Source organism: Gopherus evgoodei, chromosome 8, assembly GCF_007399415.2.
Source record: "Gopherus evgoodei ecotype Sinaloan lineage chromosome 8, rGopEvg1_v1.p, whole genome shotgun sequence".
Classification (NCBI taxonomy): domain Eukaryota; kingdom Metazoa; phylum Chordata; order Testudines; family Testudinidae; genus Gopherus; species Gopherus evgoodei.
In genome coordinates, this window is record NC_044329.1 from 31444162 (window position 1) to 31462859 (window position 18698).

Sequence of the window (18698 nt, forward strand, 5' to 3'; positions counted from 1 at the left end):
TAAATATTTCATGTTTCCTTAGAGGCTGAGTTAATACTTATTTTGCAGAATAGAGTGAATAGTGTAGTTTTAAAAGTCTCCGCAATTAAAAATCTAATCACATTACTGCATAAACGAAATTAGTGGTTTTATCCTCTACAGAAAAGTATATTTACTGTCTTAATCATAATCTAATGTTTCAGCTGAATGATTTGAGATAGAAATATATTGAAATGCTCACATACAGTGCAATATTACTTGGTATAATAAAGATAAAAAGAAGAACCCTGTAAAGCTGTATTAGCAGATGCTTATACAAAATACCAGTGAAATCACATTTTTATTGTGTTTTTTTACCATGCCATCTCTGGCCACTCTAGCTCATTCGCAATAGTGCTTATAAAATCTGAGAGTGATATCTTTCTTCCTTCTTCTGGGAGTAGTTTCCCTCAGTTCCATCAGAAAACATTATGCAAAAGGTATTTGGCCTCTTTCATTTCCTATTGACCTGTTCCAGGAGAAGATTATAGTGACTACTAGTGAAAAGTCACAGCTACTGGCTTCTCATCAAGGCAGTCTAGTCAGGCAAAATCCGAGCCCAGTGAGAAGGACAAAAACAAACAACCCTGCATATTCTGACATTATGAAACACTACAGGGGAAGGACAGCTTTCTACTCTTGTGCATGGAGTTTCCCTTGCTGGGGGTAGGGTTTCCTACAGTCTGATGATTTGAGCACCCCTGCAGTTGAATGTAGCTCCAAGACCTCAAAAAGGATGAATGGCTGGTCTTACCCGTCCTGTTAGAAACTAAAAATAAAATTTCGTAGTGTGTGCATGTGTGAGTTTTGTGGGGCATCCCTTCACCTTTCATTTGGGTGTTGAGAAGATTTGAGAGACACCAGTCACTGTTGTGGGAGGTATAAGTTGCCCTGTTTGAAGTGGTGTGTAATCATCATTTAGTGTTGGGGAATTGTGTGTAGATTTTTGGCCCCATGACATTTTTTTTTCTTGATAAGTTCCAGAACTGGAAGTTCTAAGGCATAATAGGCATTCATTTTCAGAAGGAATTATTTCCAAGACAGCAAAAGCATTTGCTTTGAGTGGAGTGGTTAACATTGTAAAAAGAGCATTTGTAAAGATGTATTTAAACAGGCTATTTTTTTTCTGGGGGGAAATTAACACTGCTGATTAGTCCAAATGAAACAGGGAGTGTGCTATACGATTGGAGGATAGTGTATGGCAGAGGTCACAGAGGCTCTCCTAATTCAGGCTGGTTCAGAGGTAGAGCAAATGGCCAAGGCGCATCATGATAAAGTTCTTAATATGGAAGGGGAATGTAATGACTGTTGCACTCATAATTTTACATTCCTTTGTCATATGGAAAGAGGAAGGAGGCACTCAGTATAGAGAACATTCAGTACTCAGTTTGAGTTTATCAGATCATCCGAGATGTTAAAGGAAATGGGAATTTTTCATGAAGTGCATTGCACATTCAGCATTTCCCCCAATAACTTTGTTATTGTTCAGGTTAGTTCAGTGAACTTAAATGAACTAAAATGAAAACCTTTATATCACCTTAAAAATACTATATGATCTGTGCCTTAATTGGATAGATGAGTGTCCCTTCCACTTAGAAAACAAACACCCCCACACTCTCCTGTCACAAAGAACCCAAATAAAACTAAACAACCAAATCGCAATACAGGACCCAATAACTGAAAAAAGGTTTGTGAATAATAATATTAAATAATAGCAAGTTCTTACCATAGTTCTTATCCATAGATCTCAAAGCACTTTACAAAGGAGTTCAATATCAATATTGTAAAGCATTGTCAGGTTTTTTTCCCTGTGAAATAAATGCCACACTCTACCCCAGGGTGGCACATCACCGTCTGAACATCTGTTCAATCTGTTCAGTTCTGAACTGTTACAGTGCATCTGCATTGGGAAAATGGGTACACATTCTTCAGCAACAATGCAGCTGTACTAATGCTTTCGCAAATGGGGCTTGGGCATTTTGTCAGGAAAACCTACAGGCTGAGTGAGTTACGCAGGTTTTCCTGGAAGTCATTAAAAAAAAAAAATTCTGAGCTCTTGGTATCATAAGTGCAGATGAACCTTTGCTGCAAAATTTTGTCTTTTGCTCTTAGTGTAGAGAAGGTCTTGGTAGAATCTTTGAGGTCATTAGAGAACTAATTCAAAAACTTTGCTAAATGTGGTTGAAGTTTTGTGCTATTGATTCCAGAATTTTCAGAAATATAATGTATATTGACTCACATTTTCATTGCAAAAAAATAAAGGTAGGGGTAAATGTTTCAAAGTTGTTCAATTTCCACTGAGTGTATTAGGAGATATTTTGATAAAGCCCTGTGCACTGCTTTGACAATTCAGGGGTAGATTTCTATCAAGTCTATCTGTGTGTGTGCACTTCTGGTTTTTAATTTGATTTTTCCTGCTGTTGTGGGCAATCAGTGTAGCTGAAAGACAATAAAACTGATTAAAGGGTGATTGACTTCTTGGAATACAAGAGTTAGTTTTGTTTTGTTTTTAGTTTTTAAATAAATGAAGCAGCTGTTTAAGACATTTGGCCTTCATGATATCTGGAAAGCTACAGAGGACTACACAAAGATAAAAGATGGCACCTCAGTCTTGTTTATGTAATCACATCTTTGTTGCTGTGTATTTCAGAAGGAAAATAAAAACTAAATTGCTGTTCTGTAAATGATTCCACTAGGCTTTGCTGCTGACCCTTCTTATCTCTACTAGTGTTTTTCTTTGTAGCAAATTCTCAGACAGCGTGCTGTTTCCTTTTTCAGCTCTTTTTACTCTTGTATGTTACCCTTCATTGCAGATCACTCCCATTGCTACTTCCCAGACCAGCTTCCAACCCCTTTCTCTGCAAGAGACTGGCTGTACTTCACTAGAGGAAAAAAACTTAATTTGCACTAAAATAAACTAGAATTAGCATTTAAAATAGTTTCTTGGTATAGTTGTATTTTGTGCTTTTATAGTTTCTGCAGAATGTTAAGCTGCTCATTGTCTTTAATTTGGAGGTGAGGGTAGTAAATGGCAGCCTTGGCTAAAAGAGTAAGGAGCTTATAATTATTTTAATATTAAGTTAGCCTCATCCCTGCTAGCCCAACTGTCCTTAAATGGTCAGGCCTGGCCCAGGATGGAATGGCTACAAAGAATCACACCTCCAAACAAGAAGCTCATGGAAATAAGCTCCCTGCCTGCTCAGGTAAACGTGGAGAGTTTGAAAGGGTAGATGCCTGTTGCACTGGATAGAAAGTTCGTCTCAGATATCTAAAGCAGCCTGGAAGAAGGCATGAAAGCAGGTGTTGGAGAAGAAATTGTTGTAGTGAAGTGATTAGTGAGGTGTGCTAAGAAATGAGAGCAGCTGTGTAAGCAAGAGGAGAATTGCACAGATACTTGGAGGTGAGGATGAAAGCTTTAATTTGATATAGCAGATGAGAGGAAGCCAACAGGGGGTTTTGAAGTACAAGGCAGATGTGGTCCAGGCAGTAGGTTACAGATAATTTTAGCTTCTGTGCTTTGGACAGAATAAAGCAAAAACCTTGCAGTGAATCATCCGGAGCAATGACTGTTCATTGTAGATGATTGCTCTGCCATTGGAAAGTAGATAAAGAATGTATATTATACTTTATGTGCATGCAGGTGTATTTATCTTCTAAGGAGGTCACTATGTAAATATGTTCTGTACAATGTAATGGGACAGATTCTATCCACTGGTTCTTCACTGTTTTGCACCAGTATAAAGGAGGACAAAATCTGGCCCAATGTGTATATACTTACGTGATAAATTGTTTACAATGCAGTCAAGCTCCTTGTTAGATTTTATCCTGGGAAATGCTGGGCAGGGAGAATGGGGGGTGTTTCTGGTACTGAACATACACACAAAAATTAGATTGTAGAGAAAGAATACCACTTTGGGGGGATGGGAGGTGCTTCAAAGGTTGTTGTTTAGACCCCCACAGATAACTGTCAGACTAAGGCTTCTAGCAGGGCATAATACTTCTGTATTTTGGAGAAATATCATGCTATCATTATATCTGCATTAGCTTTAAAGGAACAATTTTGAGAGAGCCTTAATTGTATAACCTTTAATAGACTTTTAAATCTGAGAGGCTGCTTTTATTCTCATATCATTTCTGTTGTAAAATTACTCACATTTTCCCATTAATTAATCCAACATTTAGGTAATTATCCTCTTATGTTCAACTAAACTCCAGGCTGTACTAAATTTTACCTACTATGGAACGTAAACAGTGGAGCAAGAATACAGCAGACTGGGATGTTTTTAATCAGAAACTAAAAGCCGTCAGTAAGATGTGCAAATAGAGTACCAAGGCTTCGGTTTAGTCATCTATGAAAGACAAGAAGAGAGGTCTAATGAACTATAAGACATCAAACATAAATGTAAAAATAGAACCTGATACCTAGTACAGCAGAGGATGTACTCTTTATGTAAACAAACAAACAAAAACACACACGCATACACCCCGATATTCAATGACAAGCTGTGAGAAATGTATGTGGGGTGGATCCAGTTTCCAAATTTCAAAAGCTGTGTATGCATTTAATAAGCACAATAGGCTGTTACATAACAGCCTGTGTTAGAATCTTCATATTTTTGCTCTAGGCCTTTATACCTGGGCACATGGCTTGGAGGAGTACAGGAGACCATGTGGCTTGGAGAAGACACAAAACTATTACATAAGGAATATCTGATTCACCACTTCAAATTCAGTTTATACCTTTTTCAGCACAAAATGGTGCTGTTCAAGGTTTTTCATAATATGATAAAGAAGTATTGTGTTACCATCTGTATCAATATAGACATGCACTAGAGTTGTGAGGGTAAACTGTTTTTCTGAAGCATGGTAAGCATTACTATGTGTGCCAAAAAGCTTTGAACTACTGTCACTCTCAATGGCATCACAGAACAGTCCTTAGCTTTTATTTACAAGAATTGTCACATTGTGCATATGCTCAGCCTAAGCAGGTGAGGTTATTTACTCATTTCATGAATGTCCAGGTCTTTCTGTATTGCATTATTACAATATACAAATTGCTAATATGTTGGTGATTTTTAACATTGTGAGCAGTATTCAGATTACAAAAAATGGTCTCATGTATATTAATGATGTGACTTATATTTGTATAATACCTGTTACCCAGAAAGTTCCCAAAGCACTTTCCAGACTTCACAAACTATGGGTCATGCTTACACCAGTTTTATGCTCCACTCCATTGATTTCAGTTGAGTTAATGTATGCCTGATTTGTACTGTGAAAATTAGCTCAGACTCAATAGGTAGTGTGATCATATCACCCACTACTGAAAAGTAAATTGTTTATATGTCATTTATATATTTTATAAACACATAAACATTGTTCCAGTTGTGCCTTTTGAGACACCAGGTAGACTTGTTGACTTACTGTTAACTGTTTGTACTCTTTTTAGATAAAAGTAATAGTTTAAAACTTTAAATATTCTGCTAATGGCATGTCTTTAACTAGTGCCTTTCAAAAGCCTTAGAGCATTAGTATTTAAATTTTATTTTGGTTGCTTTTTGTTGACATGTATATGGTTTTCACACATTTAAACTACGGACATATATTGTGACACACGAGGATAACTGTTTAATTGGCCACATGAACCAAATACCTTCCACCCTCACTTCATGTGCACGCTTCCCAGCATGTAAAAAATACCCACACTATAACCAAGTGAATGTCTAACTTATACTAGATTAATATTGAAGGATAGTTTAATTCTACATTTGCTATTTTTTCTCTAATGTTTTTGTTTTATTATTGCTTGTGGGACTTGTACATTATTTGAAGTTACTACAGCAACCTATCACCATCTGGTATGATAAAGTATGCTGGGATTAGAGTTGCTGGGGCTGAAGTTTGTCATCTTTCTCCTACAACCCTAACACTTTCTTAATGGTTCTTTTCCCATCAGTGCTACACATGCAGCTCATGGACATTGACTTTAGTGGGAATGAGACACCTCCCTTCTCCAAAGCTTATAAAGCCACATTTGATTTCTTGATTGAATATCTTATCATTGACTATGTGGTTTGTTTATACTAAATCTGTAAATAGCATAGTTTCTTTTTAGCTAACAGTTTGCAGTATTTGTACTAAGGCTGCAAGACACACTCTACAGTTCTTTAAAGTTTGATGGATCGTGGTGTTTTTTTTTTACTGTTTAGGAGTTTTGAGCATTTACTGGAAGAGTGGGTTTCCTCATCTGTATCTCATTGCCCTTTGACATCCTAAGTGATGTTTTTTTGTTCCTGCTAATAAGTAAAATATTCTAACAGCTACCTATATTTTTTTCAGACTGATGTATTTCATTTTTCTAAATGCTGTCAATTATTTGGTTAATGGACACTGCTTTGTTAAGAAGTTATATTGTCAATCTGGTGTTTCTGTGCATGAAGGTGGTAAATTAATGTACATGATCTATCGCATGTTTTCATAATAATGTATTCTAAGCAAAAATCTTTCTGTTAACATCATTTTAAGTATTCCTTCGTCAGTCAAGTATTCACTGTGATTACACTTATTTTTACACGTTTGACCTAGTTTCAGTCATGCATCTCTCCTGTGATTCATAAGATACATTTTAACAAAGCTAAGCACAGCTGAAATGACCTGTCAAGTTTATTTGAATAATGTCATCTTATCTGCAACTTTTTTTAATTTGATTTAAATATTCGGTTCCCTACATACAGTGCTTCTTTAAAAAAGGAACTTAACAACATCATAGTCAACTAGCATGTTTGCAGGAGGTTCCTGATTCCAGATGTCTTATGTCCAAGTTATAAACATACAAGGTGAATTTAAAAATTGATTGCTTAAGTTGTGGAGTTTACTGTGAAGTAGTTAATGGTTCTTAAATATTATAAGATCCTTAGACAATGTAGGATAATTTAGATGAATATACATATAGTTGCTGACAGAATTGTGAAGTATACGGAAGTTCTAACAGTGTGAGAATGGTGATGTTGAGAATGCCTGAGCACTTGTGAAATGAGAGGCTATACCTGTTTCTTGCTGGCTTTTGGAGAGGGGGAGAGCAAGTTTTCAACATAAGAAATCAAGTGGTTAATTATAATACTCAAGGTTGCTTCATGTAAATATTTAAAAGTCATAAACAAAGTTAATATACCAATATAAATTTAATATACTGTTCAGTCTTAACATGATATTGGGAAGTGGAGTGGAGAGGTCGGATTTTTGACAGCAAACCTGCTATGCTGGCACCTTCCATTTCATATATCAACCAGTCACATTGCTGTGAAAGTTGACAGGTTTGCTGCCGGAAACTGTCTGACAAATTGTGATATTTATTGGTAGCAGAACTGCTTTCATTAACCAACATATGTCAACTGTTAATTTCCACAATTCCAATTTACAAGTTAAAGACAGGCACTCATGCTAGACTGTAATACTGGATACTGCTAGACAGATTTTAAAAGTTGCAACAAATAAATTAACATTCTTAAAGTCATTTTGGCTGAACAGCAAGATAGTACATCTACAAGAGTCTAGTACAGAGAGTGCTTATCTCAGCAAATGGTTACTTCAAATTAGTGGGAGCAAACACATTCTGCAGCATCTCTTAAAGCTTCTTACAGAGAAACGTACAACACATGCTTTCATGTGAAATATTCTGTAATTAGTGTTGGCAGTTATTTCTTTCAAAATTAAAATCAAGACACGAAAAAAATAAGTCTCATCACTGCACCCACTGCAGCTTGCTATTCCTGGCAGTTGTGGATTTTAGTTCACAAAAGAGTCTAATTTGAGCAATACCTGTACAAGTAAACTACTGTAGGACAGAAAATCAGCATTTCCTTTTAGAAGAGCATTAGTAACCAAACCCATACAAATCCTTACCTGAAAGCTTTGTGATTACCCGCAGAAAATGTATCTTCTTAGGCTTACATAGTAGGCAAGGTTCTGGCTAGCACTAATGTTACTCCAAAAAGAGGTATAATAAGTCCTTTATATTGGAATTTTTACTGTTTATATGCAAGAACTGTACTGGGTCTGCTCACGTAGGAATAAATAAAAAAAGCAGTACAAACTGAACAGCAGCTACCATTTGAAAGTAAAAGACCTCTAGTGGCCATAACCTGAAGTTAAGAAAGGCTTCCCTTTTTTGCAGTATGTAGTAGCCAAAATGGTTGGGTGGGATAAACTGCAGCTGATACTTTACAGTAATGTGTGATCTTGTTGAATTTATGATGGTAACAAAATATAAAATCAATCAGAATTAAGAGAGGAATCTGATTTCCCAAAACCAGTACAAATTAGAAATGAACTTCTGGTTGGAAAGATCAGAGACTCACTTGTAAACTTATTTTTAGTTGGCACATTATCAACATAATTATTGTAATTTTTGCAAGATAAAAAAGTATCAATAGGAAGCGATACTGTGTTCCTCAAAGGGAAACTTCAGTCATTTAGCCTTACCCCTATATCCTGAAGGTTTGGCAAACAAGAAGCACTTCTGTAAAATGAAATGGAAACCTAAGATTATAAATCACTTTCCATTTTATTTCATTTCTGTTTTAAAATTCAGAAGAATATAGTTTTACAGAATTTAATAGAGATGGAAACAGTTGGATCCTATACTCATTTGATAGGATTCAACAGAAGTTACTTGAAAAATCTAAAAAATGTAAGCAAATATCCTCTCATTTTAGATTTTTGTATCCTTATTGTAGAATTCTGTAGCAGGGATATAATTATTTTTTTATAAATATTCAAAAGGATCTTATAGAAAGTTTTCATTTTCTATGAATCTGTTATGCAAAAGTCCTATGGAATATCACATTATTTTTAGGAATTTTAAACCACCTACAAAGTCATGTTCTGTAGGAAGTTGAATTACTGTCTCTCACACTGAGTTCCCTTAAGAGTGATACCTCTTTTTCAACAAAGAAAGTTGCTTTGAGTAGTATCCTCAGTATTTTTAGTTGTAAGTTATTGTTAAACATATTTTACAATGTATACACAGTGAGAAGCCTTTCTTGCCTTTTGAAAATTCACATTCTTGGGCTGGCACAGGTTTTGTTTGTTTTCAGTGATATAGTGATTTGGCATTGCAGGATATAATCCATTATTCTCATTTCCTTCTAAATCAACAATCTAGATGTGCATTTCCTTACTATTTTTTTGTTTTGTTTTAGAGTCATTTTGTGGCATGCATGACAGCAATCTTAAACCAAATGGACAACCAGCATTACTCCTTTTACATTGAAACCTTTCAGACAAATTCAGAACTAGTGGTAAGTATCTCCATTTAGAGCTGGCAAATAGACAAATGGCTCTCAAATATTTCATATTCTGCACTGGACTACTTAGTACACTTGATTCTAGTATCCATAATTGTTTAAGAAGAACAGATGGTTTCACCAAATACTAGTTATTTCTAAATATGGCGTATCATCAATAGGCTGATACACATCTGCTGTATATATCTCTTGCCCCATAGTCCCTGCAAGTTTACTTCTGCCCTGAAGAGTGCTTGAATGATACCTGGAGTTGGATGCTACCTCAATCAGAAGCTTGCAAAGATAGGTTGCTGCTGTAGGTAGATCATTGTCTTGCCTTTTTTGTCTTCTCTATATGTTGGGGAGGTTTATTAGATAGTTTGCTAAGAGATAATTCTGCTAAATGGTAAACAATTCTTCAACAATTTTTCTCCAAAGTGCCTATATTAATATGCTCTCTACTGTGACTTTTTCTATCTATTCATCCATGGCTTATTTTTGCTCAGTGTAGTAAGCCTTTCACTTTTATTTCTAGCCTACAACTGATATTTTACAGGACTTTGGTCCTAATTCTCACCCCTCTTTATTTCCATTAACAACTCCATTGTTGACCCAGATTGTATTTTTGTGCTGAGTAGCTACAGTTGTCTGATTCTCATGGTGCATCTGGGTTTGCCCCAGTTTAGGCTAGAAGTGCCTAGAACGGGGTGGGCAAACTATGGTTCGCAGGCCACATCCGGCCCGCGGGACCATCCTGCCTGGCTCCCAAGTTCCTGGCCTGGGAGGCTACCCCCAGCCCCTCCCCCGCTGTTCTCCCTCGCCAGCAGCCTCAGCTCGCTCGCTCCACCACCGGCACAATGCTCTGGGGTAGCGGGGCTATGCACTCTTGGGGCAGTGCAGCTGCACAGCCCAGCCTGACCTGGTGCTCTGTGCGTGGTGGCAGTGGCAGTGGCCACCAGCACTCCAGGCAGTGCGGTAAGGGGGCAGGGAGAAGGGGGGATTGGATAGAGGGCAGGGGAGTTCGGGGTGGTGGTCAGGGGGTGGGGATGTGGATGGTAGTCAGGGGGGAAACGGGGTTGAATGGGGGCAGGGGTCCTGGGGAGCAGTCAGGAAAGAGGGGGGAGGTTGGATGGGGAGGCAGGGGGCAGTCAGGGGCAGGGGTTCCAGGGGCAGTCAGGGGAGAGGGAAAAGGGGATGGTTGGATATGGCAGGAGTTCCGGGGGGCTGTCAGGAATGAGAGGAGGGGTTGGATGGGGTGCTGGGGGCCTGGGGACAGTCAACAGACAGGGAGAGGGTGTGTGTGGATGGGGCAGGGGTTCCAGAGGGGCCATCAGGGAATGGGGGGTTTGATGGGGCAGGAGTTTGGGGGGAGGAGGCAGATAGGAGGTGGGGGCTGGGCCACAACCCCTTCCCCTAACTGGCCCTCCATACGATTTATGAAACCCGATGCGGCCCTCAGGCCAAAAAGTTTGCCCATCCCTGGCCTAGGAGCTGCTCTAACATGCACCAGCTGACACCATCCCCTAAATGATTACAGCAGTTATCTGACCACACCCTTTTCCTTGCCTCCCCAGTCTTGAAACACTCATTGCACCCATGGTCAGGTATGGGCAGTGATGCAACTGCTGGATAAGACCAGGTTTTTGCCAGCTGAACGCTCCTGTAGGAAAATTCTCGAATTGCCAAATCCAGATGTTTTGCAGACCCATGTACTGTCAGAGAGTTCAAATGGTGCAGATCATGGCAGATCCAAGCCCAGCTAGTCTTACTTTTTGCAGTTTTCCAAATGTGTCAGGCTACCTAGTACCATGGGGATATTTTGGTGTATTGTTATCTTTCAGGCACTTTGGGTGCTCAGAAACAGCCTATATTTAGCAATTTTACCAAAGTCTATGTAGTGCAGTAATTCCTAATCTATTTAAGCAAGTCAACAGGAAAGAATTGTTAAAAAATTATGTCATTGTGCTTATTTTTTTCTGCTTTTTAAATATATTTTTGTTAACACTTCATAATAATAAATGTATAAATAATAAATAATAAAATAATAATAATAATTAATAAATAATAAAAATGTGTTTCCATATTATGCTGTTCAGAGACATTGTTCATTTTTGGTTACCCTTAACCAATTTGACTGTTAAGAAAGAGCCAGATCTTCTGGTGAGTGCCACTTATGTGGTATCAGTGGGAGTTGATGGCACTTTGAGTGATTGGCCTCACAATTCAGTAGCTGCCTCTTAAAGCTCATTACAGAAATCTTGGGGGTAAACCTCCGTATATCAAACACTTCATGACAGAATAATTGTGTTAATAATTATCTTCCAACAATCTCTGTCTCTTTGGTAAGTGTTCTTTAGAAAAGAGAAGTGGTTTTTGTATGAATGGGTGCATGTATTTATAAGTTTATATGAATAATTTCTGGATATAACTTGCACTCTAGACATATGTATTTTGAAAAAAGCTAAATTTAAAAAAAATTCTAAGAGATTACTCTTCTAAATGGTAAAGGATTCTTCAACAATTCTACTCCCAAGTGTCAAAATTAATATGCTGTTTACTGTGAATTGTTTTTCTGTTCATTCATCTATGGCTTATCATTACTCAAAAGTTCAGTGTAACGCGCCTTGAACTTTTGTTTCTAGCCTACAACTTCTATTTTACAGGATTTTGGTCTCAATTCCACTGCCATTGATGTCATGGGTAGCTTTGCCATTGACTTCAGTGGGAACAGGATGGAGCCCTCTCTTTGGTGCTTTCCACAGAGCAGAGAGTTGGCTTTGGAATATGAAGTTTGCAGGATATAAAATCTTAGTTGTATTGTGTTTTGTTGTTCTAGGACTTTTTGATGGAAACATTCATCATGTTTAAAGATCTCATAGGAAAAAATGTTTACCCTTCGGACTGGATGGCAATGAGCATGGTGCAGAACAGGTAAATAGAGCCCTCAGAACAATTTAAAGGTTTCAGCAGTCTGAAAGGGAGCTTGGTGCTAGTGAAGTGAATATCTTATTCCATGTTTTAACACAAAAAATAGGCAGTGTTCCCTGTTCCAAATGTCTTTTCTGTTTTACTTCATATAAAAAATATTTACACTATCTGAGAAATTGACTTACATAATGCATGGAAAAAACTGCCTATGCCCTTGGTCCACTTTTCAAAGACTGACAAGCAAGAGGAAATGGGTTTCTAATAGACAGGTGTCAACACCACGAAGAAGAGTCAGAGTTGGGTTCTGTGTTGACAGGCTCAGTAAAGAGGCCCAGGATTGAATAAAGGCTATCTAGGTCCGGTCTATGAGAGTGCCTTCCAGTACTGTGTCTGTTGTGTGTGGTTTGTTCTATCTCTTTATCTCTCCAGAGGGAGAATAGTATGTACCAGCCCCCCCCCCCGCCAAAGCTCTGTCTCGTATATAATTGATATTTACACTCATGATAGAAAGTTCCTTTGTTTCAGAAGAGCAGAGTTGTCAGCTATGGCCTCCATCCTAGACCTTTAGGCAATATTTTAGGCATACTAGACCATCGAGGGCTCTGAAGATAAGGACCCAGACTTAGAATTTGACTTTATATTCTATGAGAAGCCAGTGTAGAGAGTAGAGGACAGATCTGATGTACTCGCTGTAGCCCATGTCACTGAAGAGATGTGATGCAGCTTTCTGTACAAGTTGGTATTTCCTAAGGGTTGATGGCTTCGTGCCCAAATATATTACAGGTATAATCCAAGTGGGAGGTAATAAAGGCTCATATAACTAAGGCCTACTGTGATTCCATAAACCTGCTGGCTGACCTCTGGTAATCTTCTGTTGTTTTTTATGTTTTCTCTCCAATGCTTTCACCTTTAGAGTAAATGTGCTTGCTTAGAGAGAGCTGTGTGGTAACTCTACTGGCAATTACAGTTGTTCATAGCCTTTGAAGAGAGAGCAAAGAGCAGAGGTTGGCCTGTTGAGGTATTCTGGCTTGCTGACAGTATCACAGTATAGGCAGAGAACTGTGCAGCCTGGAAAAAACCCTATCAGGAAGGAGGAAAATGTAGGTGAGGGGACAGCTGGGAGCAGAGGCCTAAAAGTGAGTATCCTTGGTGAACCACAGAGAGGCCATGCAGGGTGCAGTTGCCCTAAATTGTGACAAAAGGGACAATTCCTTCTGTAATGAGGCATTAGCTATTTCAGTCATAAGTGGATACCATGACACTTTTTATCACCCAGGAAAGGACTGAGACTCAGGAGACTTAGGGGGGCGGGGGGTCTATTCCCAGCTCTGCCACTGACTGACTCTGTGATCTTGGGTAAGTTACTTAACCCTTCTGTGCCTCTCTTTCCCCCTCTCACCCTTTCTGTCTTGTCTATTTAGATTGTAAGCTCTCCCCAGGGCAGGCACTTTTTCATACTACATGTATATACAGCACTTAACATGAAAGGATCTCATTTGGGGTCTCCAGGAACAAACAAAATCCCTGTGCTCCAGGACTGAGTTACATTGGGAAGGCAATATGGGAACGCTCAGTCTAGATGTATCATTGTTTCTAAACACTTTGAGATATTCAGACTGACTTGTGGGTGGGGGATTGGTGGGGAGGTTAGTATTTGTAGTCAATGACTGAGAGAATAGGGCAAGGGGTGAAAGGAAGTAAAGGGAAATACAGCACTGCTCTGAGCAGCTGTTCATTAATCCCTTTCACTTGTCCAGTTGTTGATCAACATAGGAATTGGAAGATTCTTCTTTGTCTTATGTGGCAGATGGGCTCTTGGAATGTTTTTGTGGAGGGGCTGTGACAGCATCGGCCTAGAGTAGGAGAATTTGTTCATTGCCAGTTTTCCCTTCTATGTGTCCCATCCTGACCTATATGTTTTCTGACCAATATTTGCATGGTTTTCACCTCTTAACACCATTCTTTGGAGGGAAAGATAAATCCCATGGTGATAAAATATTTGAAATATGTAAGCAATACCATTTTCCAAAGTTTACTTGTCCCTAAAGGCCTTAAATTTGTGTCTCCAAAGAGCAGTGGAAGCTAACTAAATTAATTTTTGGCATCATCACACTGAGGCCACCCCTTATTGAACTATATAATTAATAATGTAAGATGTAAACTTTACAATGTGGATTTTAGGTACCTGTATATTGTAAGAACCATATGTTTTGTTTATAAGTATCTGTAAACTTAGCCAGCTGAGCACCCACTAATTGCCAAATTCTGACATCATTTGAATAGATTTGCCTACGACAAAGTGTTTGGGGCAGATCCTCAAGTGTAGATGTGCTTAGCAAAATATTTAAAGAATTCATGCTCCAAAGCAGTGGTGCTCCAAAACATGACAAACCTAATTCCTATTTTAACTTCTTAACTGAAATCGATTGCAGGAAGGTACCCGTTGTTAGAATAATTCCCTCATCAAAGATCAATAGTCACTAAGGAGATGGCTGGATACCTGAATTTTATAGATATCACTGGTGGTAGACAGGTTCCTTTCAAACTTCCTCATTCAAGAACATCAGGACATCTGTTCGTCAAGTGTAATATCAACATATTGGCAATTTTGCACAGCTGTAATCCTGCTCGTTTGTGCTTCATGTTATTTAAGGGGATTGACAGATTTTCTTGAGATGAGCACTCAGGATTTTACCTGAAGTCTATCATCATTCTTAGATTGTCTCCAGGTGCTTTTAGTTTGGCTTAAAATAAGAAGGCAGGAAAATACAATATCTCCATTCTTTAGATATGTAATGGGCTGATCCTGATTCCATTTGCCATTCAAATAAGTGGAAACAGGACTGGACATTCCCAGTGATTAAAATTTCTGTAAATGACTAAGCCAGTTGTGTTTGAACAATACATTCTTAAATGTCAAAATAATCACATTGTTAATTTCTTTCAGACTTATGCCCAGTATAGAAATATTTTACGTGTGGGGTCATTGTCATGAACAAATCAGAGTTTAATAAGCTACTTTTTTAACTTATTGTAGTCCTCTGAAATATTTCATATTGTTGGAATGGAAATAGTATGTGTGTGTAACATACATCCAAAGATACGCACAGTGTATACTCATATCTTCAGAATTGTTGTATTACAATATGTGTGCACAATTGCCATTCATGCTTGACCATGACCAATACTGACCATTTTTAATGCAAATTGCTGTTAGTGTGGTTGAGTCAGCACTGCAGAATTAGCCAATGGTAACCAGCATCGAAGGACTCCTAGTCCAGGTATAAGCGTCCCCACTGCAAAGCTCTACCTGTGTCACTGTGTCCTCACGGTTTCTGCACTCACCTGTGTGTGTCTGAAGGCAAAACCCATCTTTGTTTGTGCTGGGATATACTGATTCTTCCCAGTCAATTTTGGGACAATTTGTCTGTCTTTCAGGGGGCAATATGAAAAGGCACTGGAGGACTACCAGTGCTCCAATGATTTAGTCTGCATCACTCACTGCAATACGTGGGTGGGTTGCAGTCCAAGTTAAAGCAGAGACTGAGCTCTATATATCTTCCTCCTCCCCCCCAACATAAGGTAGCCTTGGCTTAAAGCACCTCCAAACCCAGACAAAATGTTTCTATGTAGATGAGGCAAGACGGGGGTTGGGCTAAAACTTGGGTAAGAGTCTGGCATTACTTCTGCAGTGCAGGTGCACCCCAAAAGTGTTCTGAGAACATCTAGAATGAACCAGGAAATACAAATTATTTATTGTTACCTGCCTCAGTTTTTGTCACAAATTGGCATTCTTGGCCTTTCCCAAGCCCACTCTGTTAACCTAGCTAATCACTTGAGTACTCCTCCTTGTGAAGCATGAGCTCCTTCAACTGAGCCTGAGGACCAGATAGCTCAGCCTTCAGCCAGATTAATGAGCTCAGATGGGTTAGGGTATGACTCCCTGATTGATCAGACTGCCTGACTGATTGAAGGCCTGCTTTTAAGATCACTGAGCAGCGGCAGGTGATTGGCTGCTCAGTGTGTGTGCCTGCAGCTGCAATCACTCTTGTGCCTTCCTGGTTTCCAGCTAGGGTGACCAGACAGCAAGTATGAAACATCGGGATGGGGGTAGGGGTAATAGGCATCTATATAAGACAAAGTCTTGAATATCAGGACTGTCCCTATAAATTCAGGACATTTGGTCTCCTTATTCCCAGCCTTGACACTGCCTTGTTCCTGTCCTACTCCAGTCCACTCCAGTCTTGCTTCTGACTCTGTTCCAACCCATCGCTCTGGTTCCTGGCTCTCAACTCCTGCTCTAACCACTAAGCCTGATTCTTGTTCCAGCCATTAGGCCTGACCACCCACACCCCAGTCAAGACACTCCTAGTGCCATAGGTAGACTTCTCAGAACTGCACAGATCCAGGAAATGAAAATGGAAATCACTTACTGTACTGTGTTTGAGAGGAGAGGCTGGTATAAACAATGTATCTGATTTTTCAAAGGTATATCTGAAGGCAAGAAAAAATACTTGACAATGCACAAGATGACAATAGGCACCTTAGGAAAGCCTAGTTAGGTAGAAAGCATGACTGGAAGGTGTAGAAGCATGCTAATTTTTTTTCTTAGTTGTTCTAGCTATCAGACACGTTAGTACTTCTGGATCTGTCTAGTCTACCGATTGCGCGCGTGCACGCACACACACACACATTTAACATTCAAAACATCATTTGAAAGATATAATGTTAGAAAATGTTTATTATAATGCAAAAAATGAAGGAAGGGGGAGAATGTCTGAGAAACAAATGGTATTTGTGTTGTAGTGTGTGGTTTGCCTAATACCATCTTGGTTTTCTCAAGTTTGAAACTCCTCTTGTCCCACTGGGAGAGTTTCATTTAGGGGTGCCAACCCTCCTGGATTGACCTGGAGTCCCCAGAAATTAAAGATTAATCTTTAATTAAAGATTATGTCATGTGATGAAATCTCTGGTAATACATCCAACCAAAATTGGAAACCCTAGTTTCATACCTTCCATGGATTGGAGGGTTGGTTAGCTCTTACACCTGGCGGTGGATAATAGGATATCCTCCTACCATTATTTGGCAGTGAGTTGTTTGACTAGGGTAAGGATAATCAGAGCATGTTTCCAGAGCCCAGATGGGATTAGATCACCTTTGTTTAACCTATTTTCCATTGGTTGGTCTGGGGGGAGGAAGGTGTGAATATCTCCTTTTCTCGCCCCCAGCTGGCCTTGGGGTCAGAGAAACAGGAACTGGGTTGTCATAGGGGTTTCTTTAACACTCCACTCCTGTGGGAATTTGTGTGTGTATGTGTGTGTATATTCTTACAGGCACACTTGCTGACAGGTATTTTGAAATAAATTACCAAAATAATTGAAACCGGCGTGATTATATAGTGTTATTTTGACAAATAAAATTTGCAGAATTTTAAAATATTGTGCACACAATTTTTAATTCTTTGGTGCAGAATTCCCCCAGGAGTAATTATTGGAATGGAGAGGGCAGAGGATAACTGATTAGTTGGTATTTGTGGTCCTCTTGGAAGAAGTGAGTCTTTAGGAAGAGGCATGGTTAAACTGAATTGAATTATTAAGCTACCAAATTTCAATTTTGATGATGTTGATTGGGCTTTTACCTAGAATTTCAATGGAATGGTCTTTCCAGAAGAGATCTGCTGTTTTTGTGTTTTGTGTCTCAAATGTGGTTTGGTTTATGCTGACAGAAATTAGGAGTCAGAGATGCCTGGACCCTGTTTAACATATTCTTAGAATCATGGCTACATAGTTACCCCTGGCTTTCCTCTTACTCCTTTTCCTGGCAGGACTGGGGAAGTTGTTATCTAGGCACATTCCTGCTGATCATTCATAGTTGCTCTCAAAGTAAAATTCTATGGACAGCAATTACTACCAGGTTGTTTCACTGTCTGAGGCAGGTTTAGGTTCATAACGAGCAAATCTAATTGAATAAAAATTTCTTCTACCCTCTTGTGCTTCTCCTATTAGCAATTACTTTATGTGTACAGGAGATTAATCTGAAAAAGCAGCAGTTTAGTACTTTGGTAACTAACCAATCCCTTGTTCATTTACTTGTCTGAATTGCTCTGCACATCTAGGAAAACATTTCAGCTTCTGCATCATTCATGAATACAGTATTTTTAATTCTACAGAGCAATAACATATTTATCATTGCTCAGATCATATTCCTTTGGGGATCATCCAGTATCTACATTGCATCAGTTGACATTAGAAATTCACTTGTGATATTACACTTTGTCCATAATGCCCCCTTATGACTAATAATTCTGTGGGCCAGTTTGATCCAGACAGGTTAGAGTTTATATTTATATTGCTGTAAAGCTTCCACGTTCCAGCCAAATGAAAATGTTTAAAGAGATGGACAGATTAAAAATCATAGATTGTAAAGAAATGTATTTATCAGGGCTACTAACAACACCTTACATTATT

The 18698-nt window shown here is 38.8% G+C and overlaps 2 protein-coding genes across 3 annotated transcripts in view; one reads left to right on the forward strand and one right to left on the reverse strand.

The window, feature by feature from the left end:
* Positions 1-8064, reverse strand: part of INSYN2B (inhibitory synaptic factor family member 2B) — a 123027-nt gene extending 114963 nt beyond the window's left edge. For both annotated transcript variants that reach the window (XM_030573062.1, XM_030573061.1), the window contains exon 1: positions 7921-8064. The gene's annotated coding sequence lies outside the window, so the exon portion shown is untranslated. The remainder of the gene's footprint in view (positions 1-7920) is intronic.
* The window catches only part of DOCK2 (dedicator of cytokinesis 2), a 525760-nt gene that overhangs the window by 359250 nt on the left and 147812 nt on the right, over positions 1-18698 (forward strand). Inside the window, exons 28-29 of the mRNA XM_030573060.1 lie at positions 9219-9317; positions 12139-12233. Coding sequence (XP_030428920.1) covers positions 9219-9317; positions 12139-12233 — 194 coding nt within the window. The remainder of the gene's footprint in view (positions 1-9218; positions 9318-12138; positions 12234-18698) is intronic.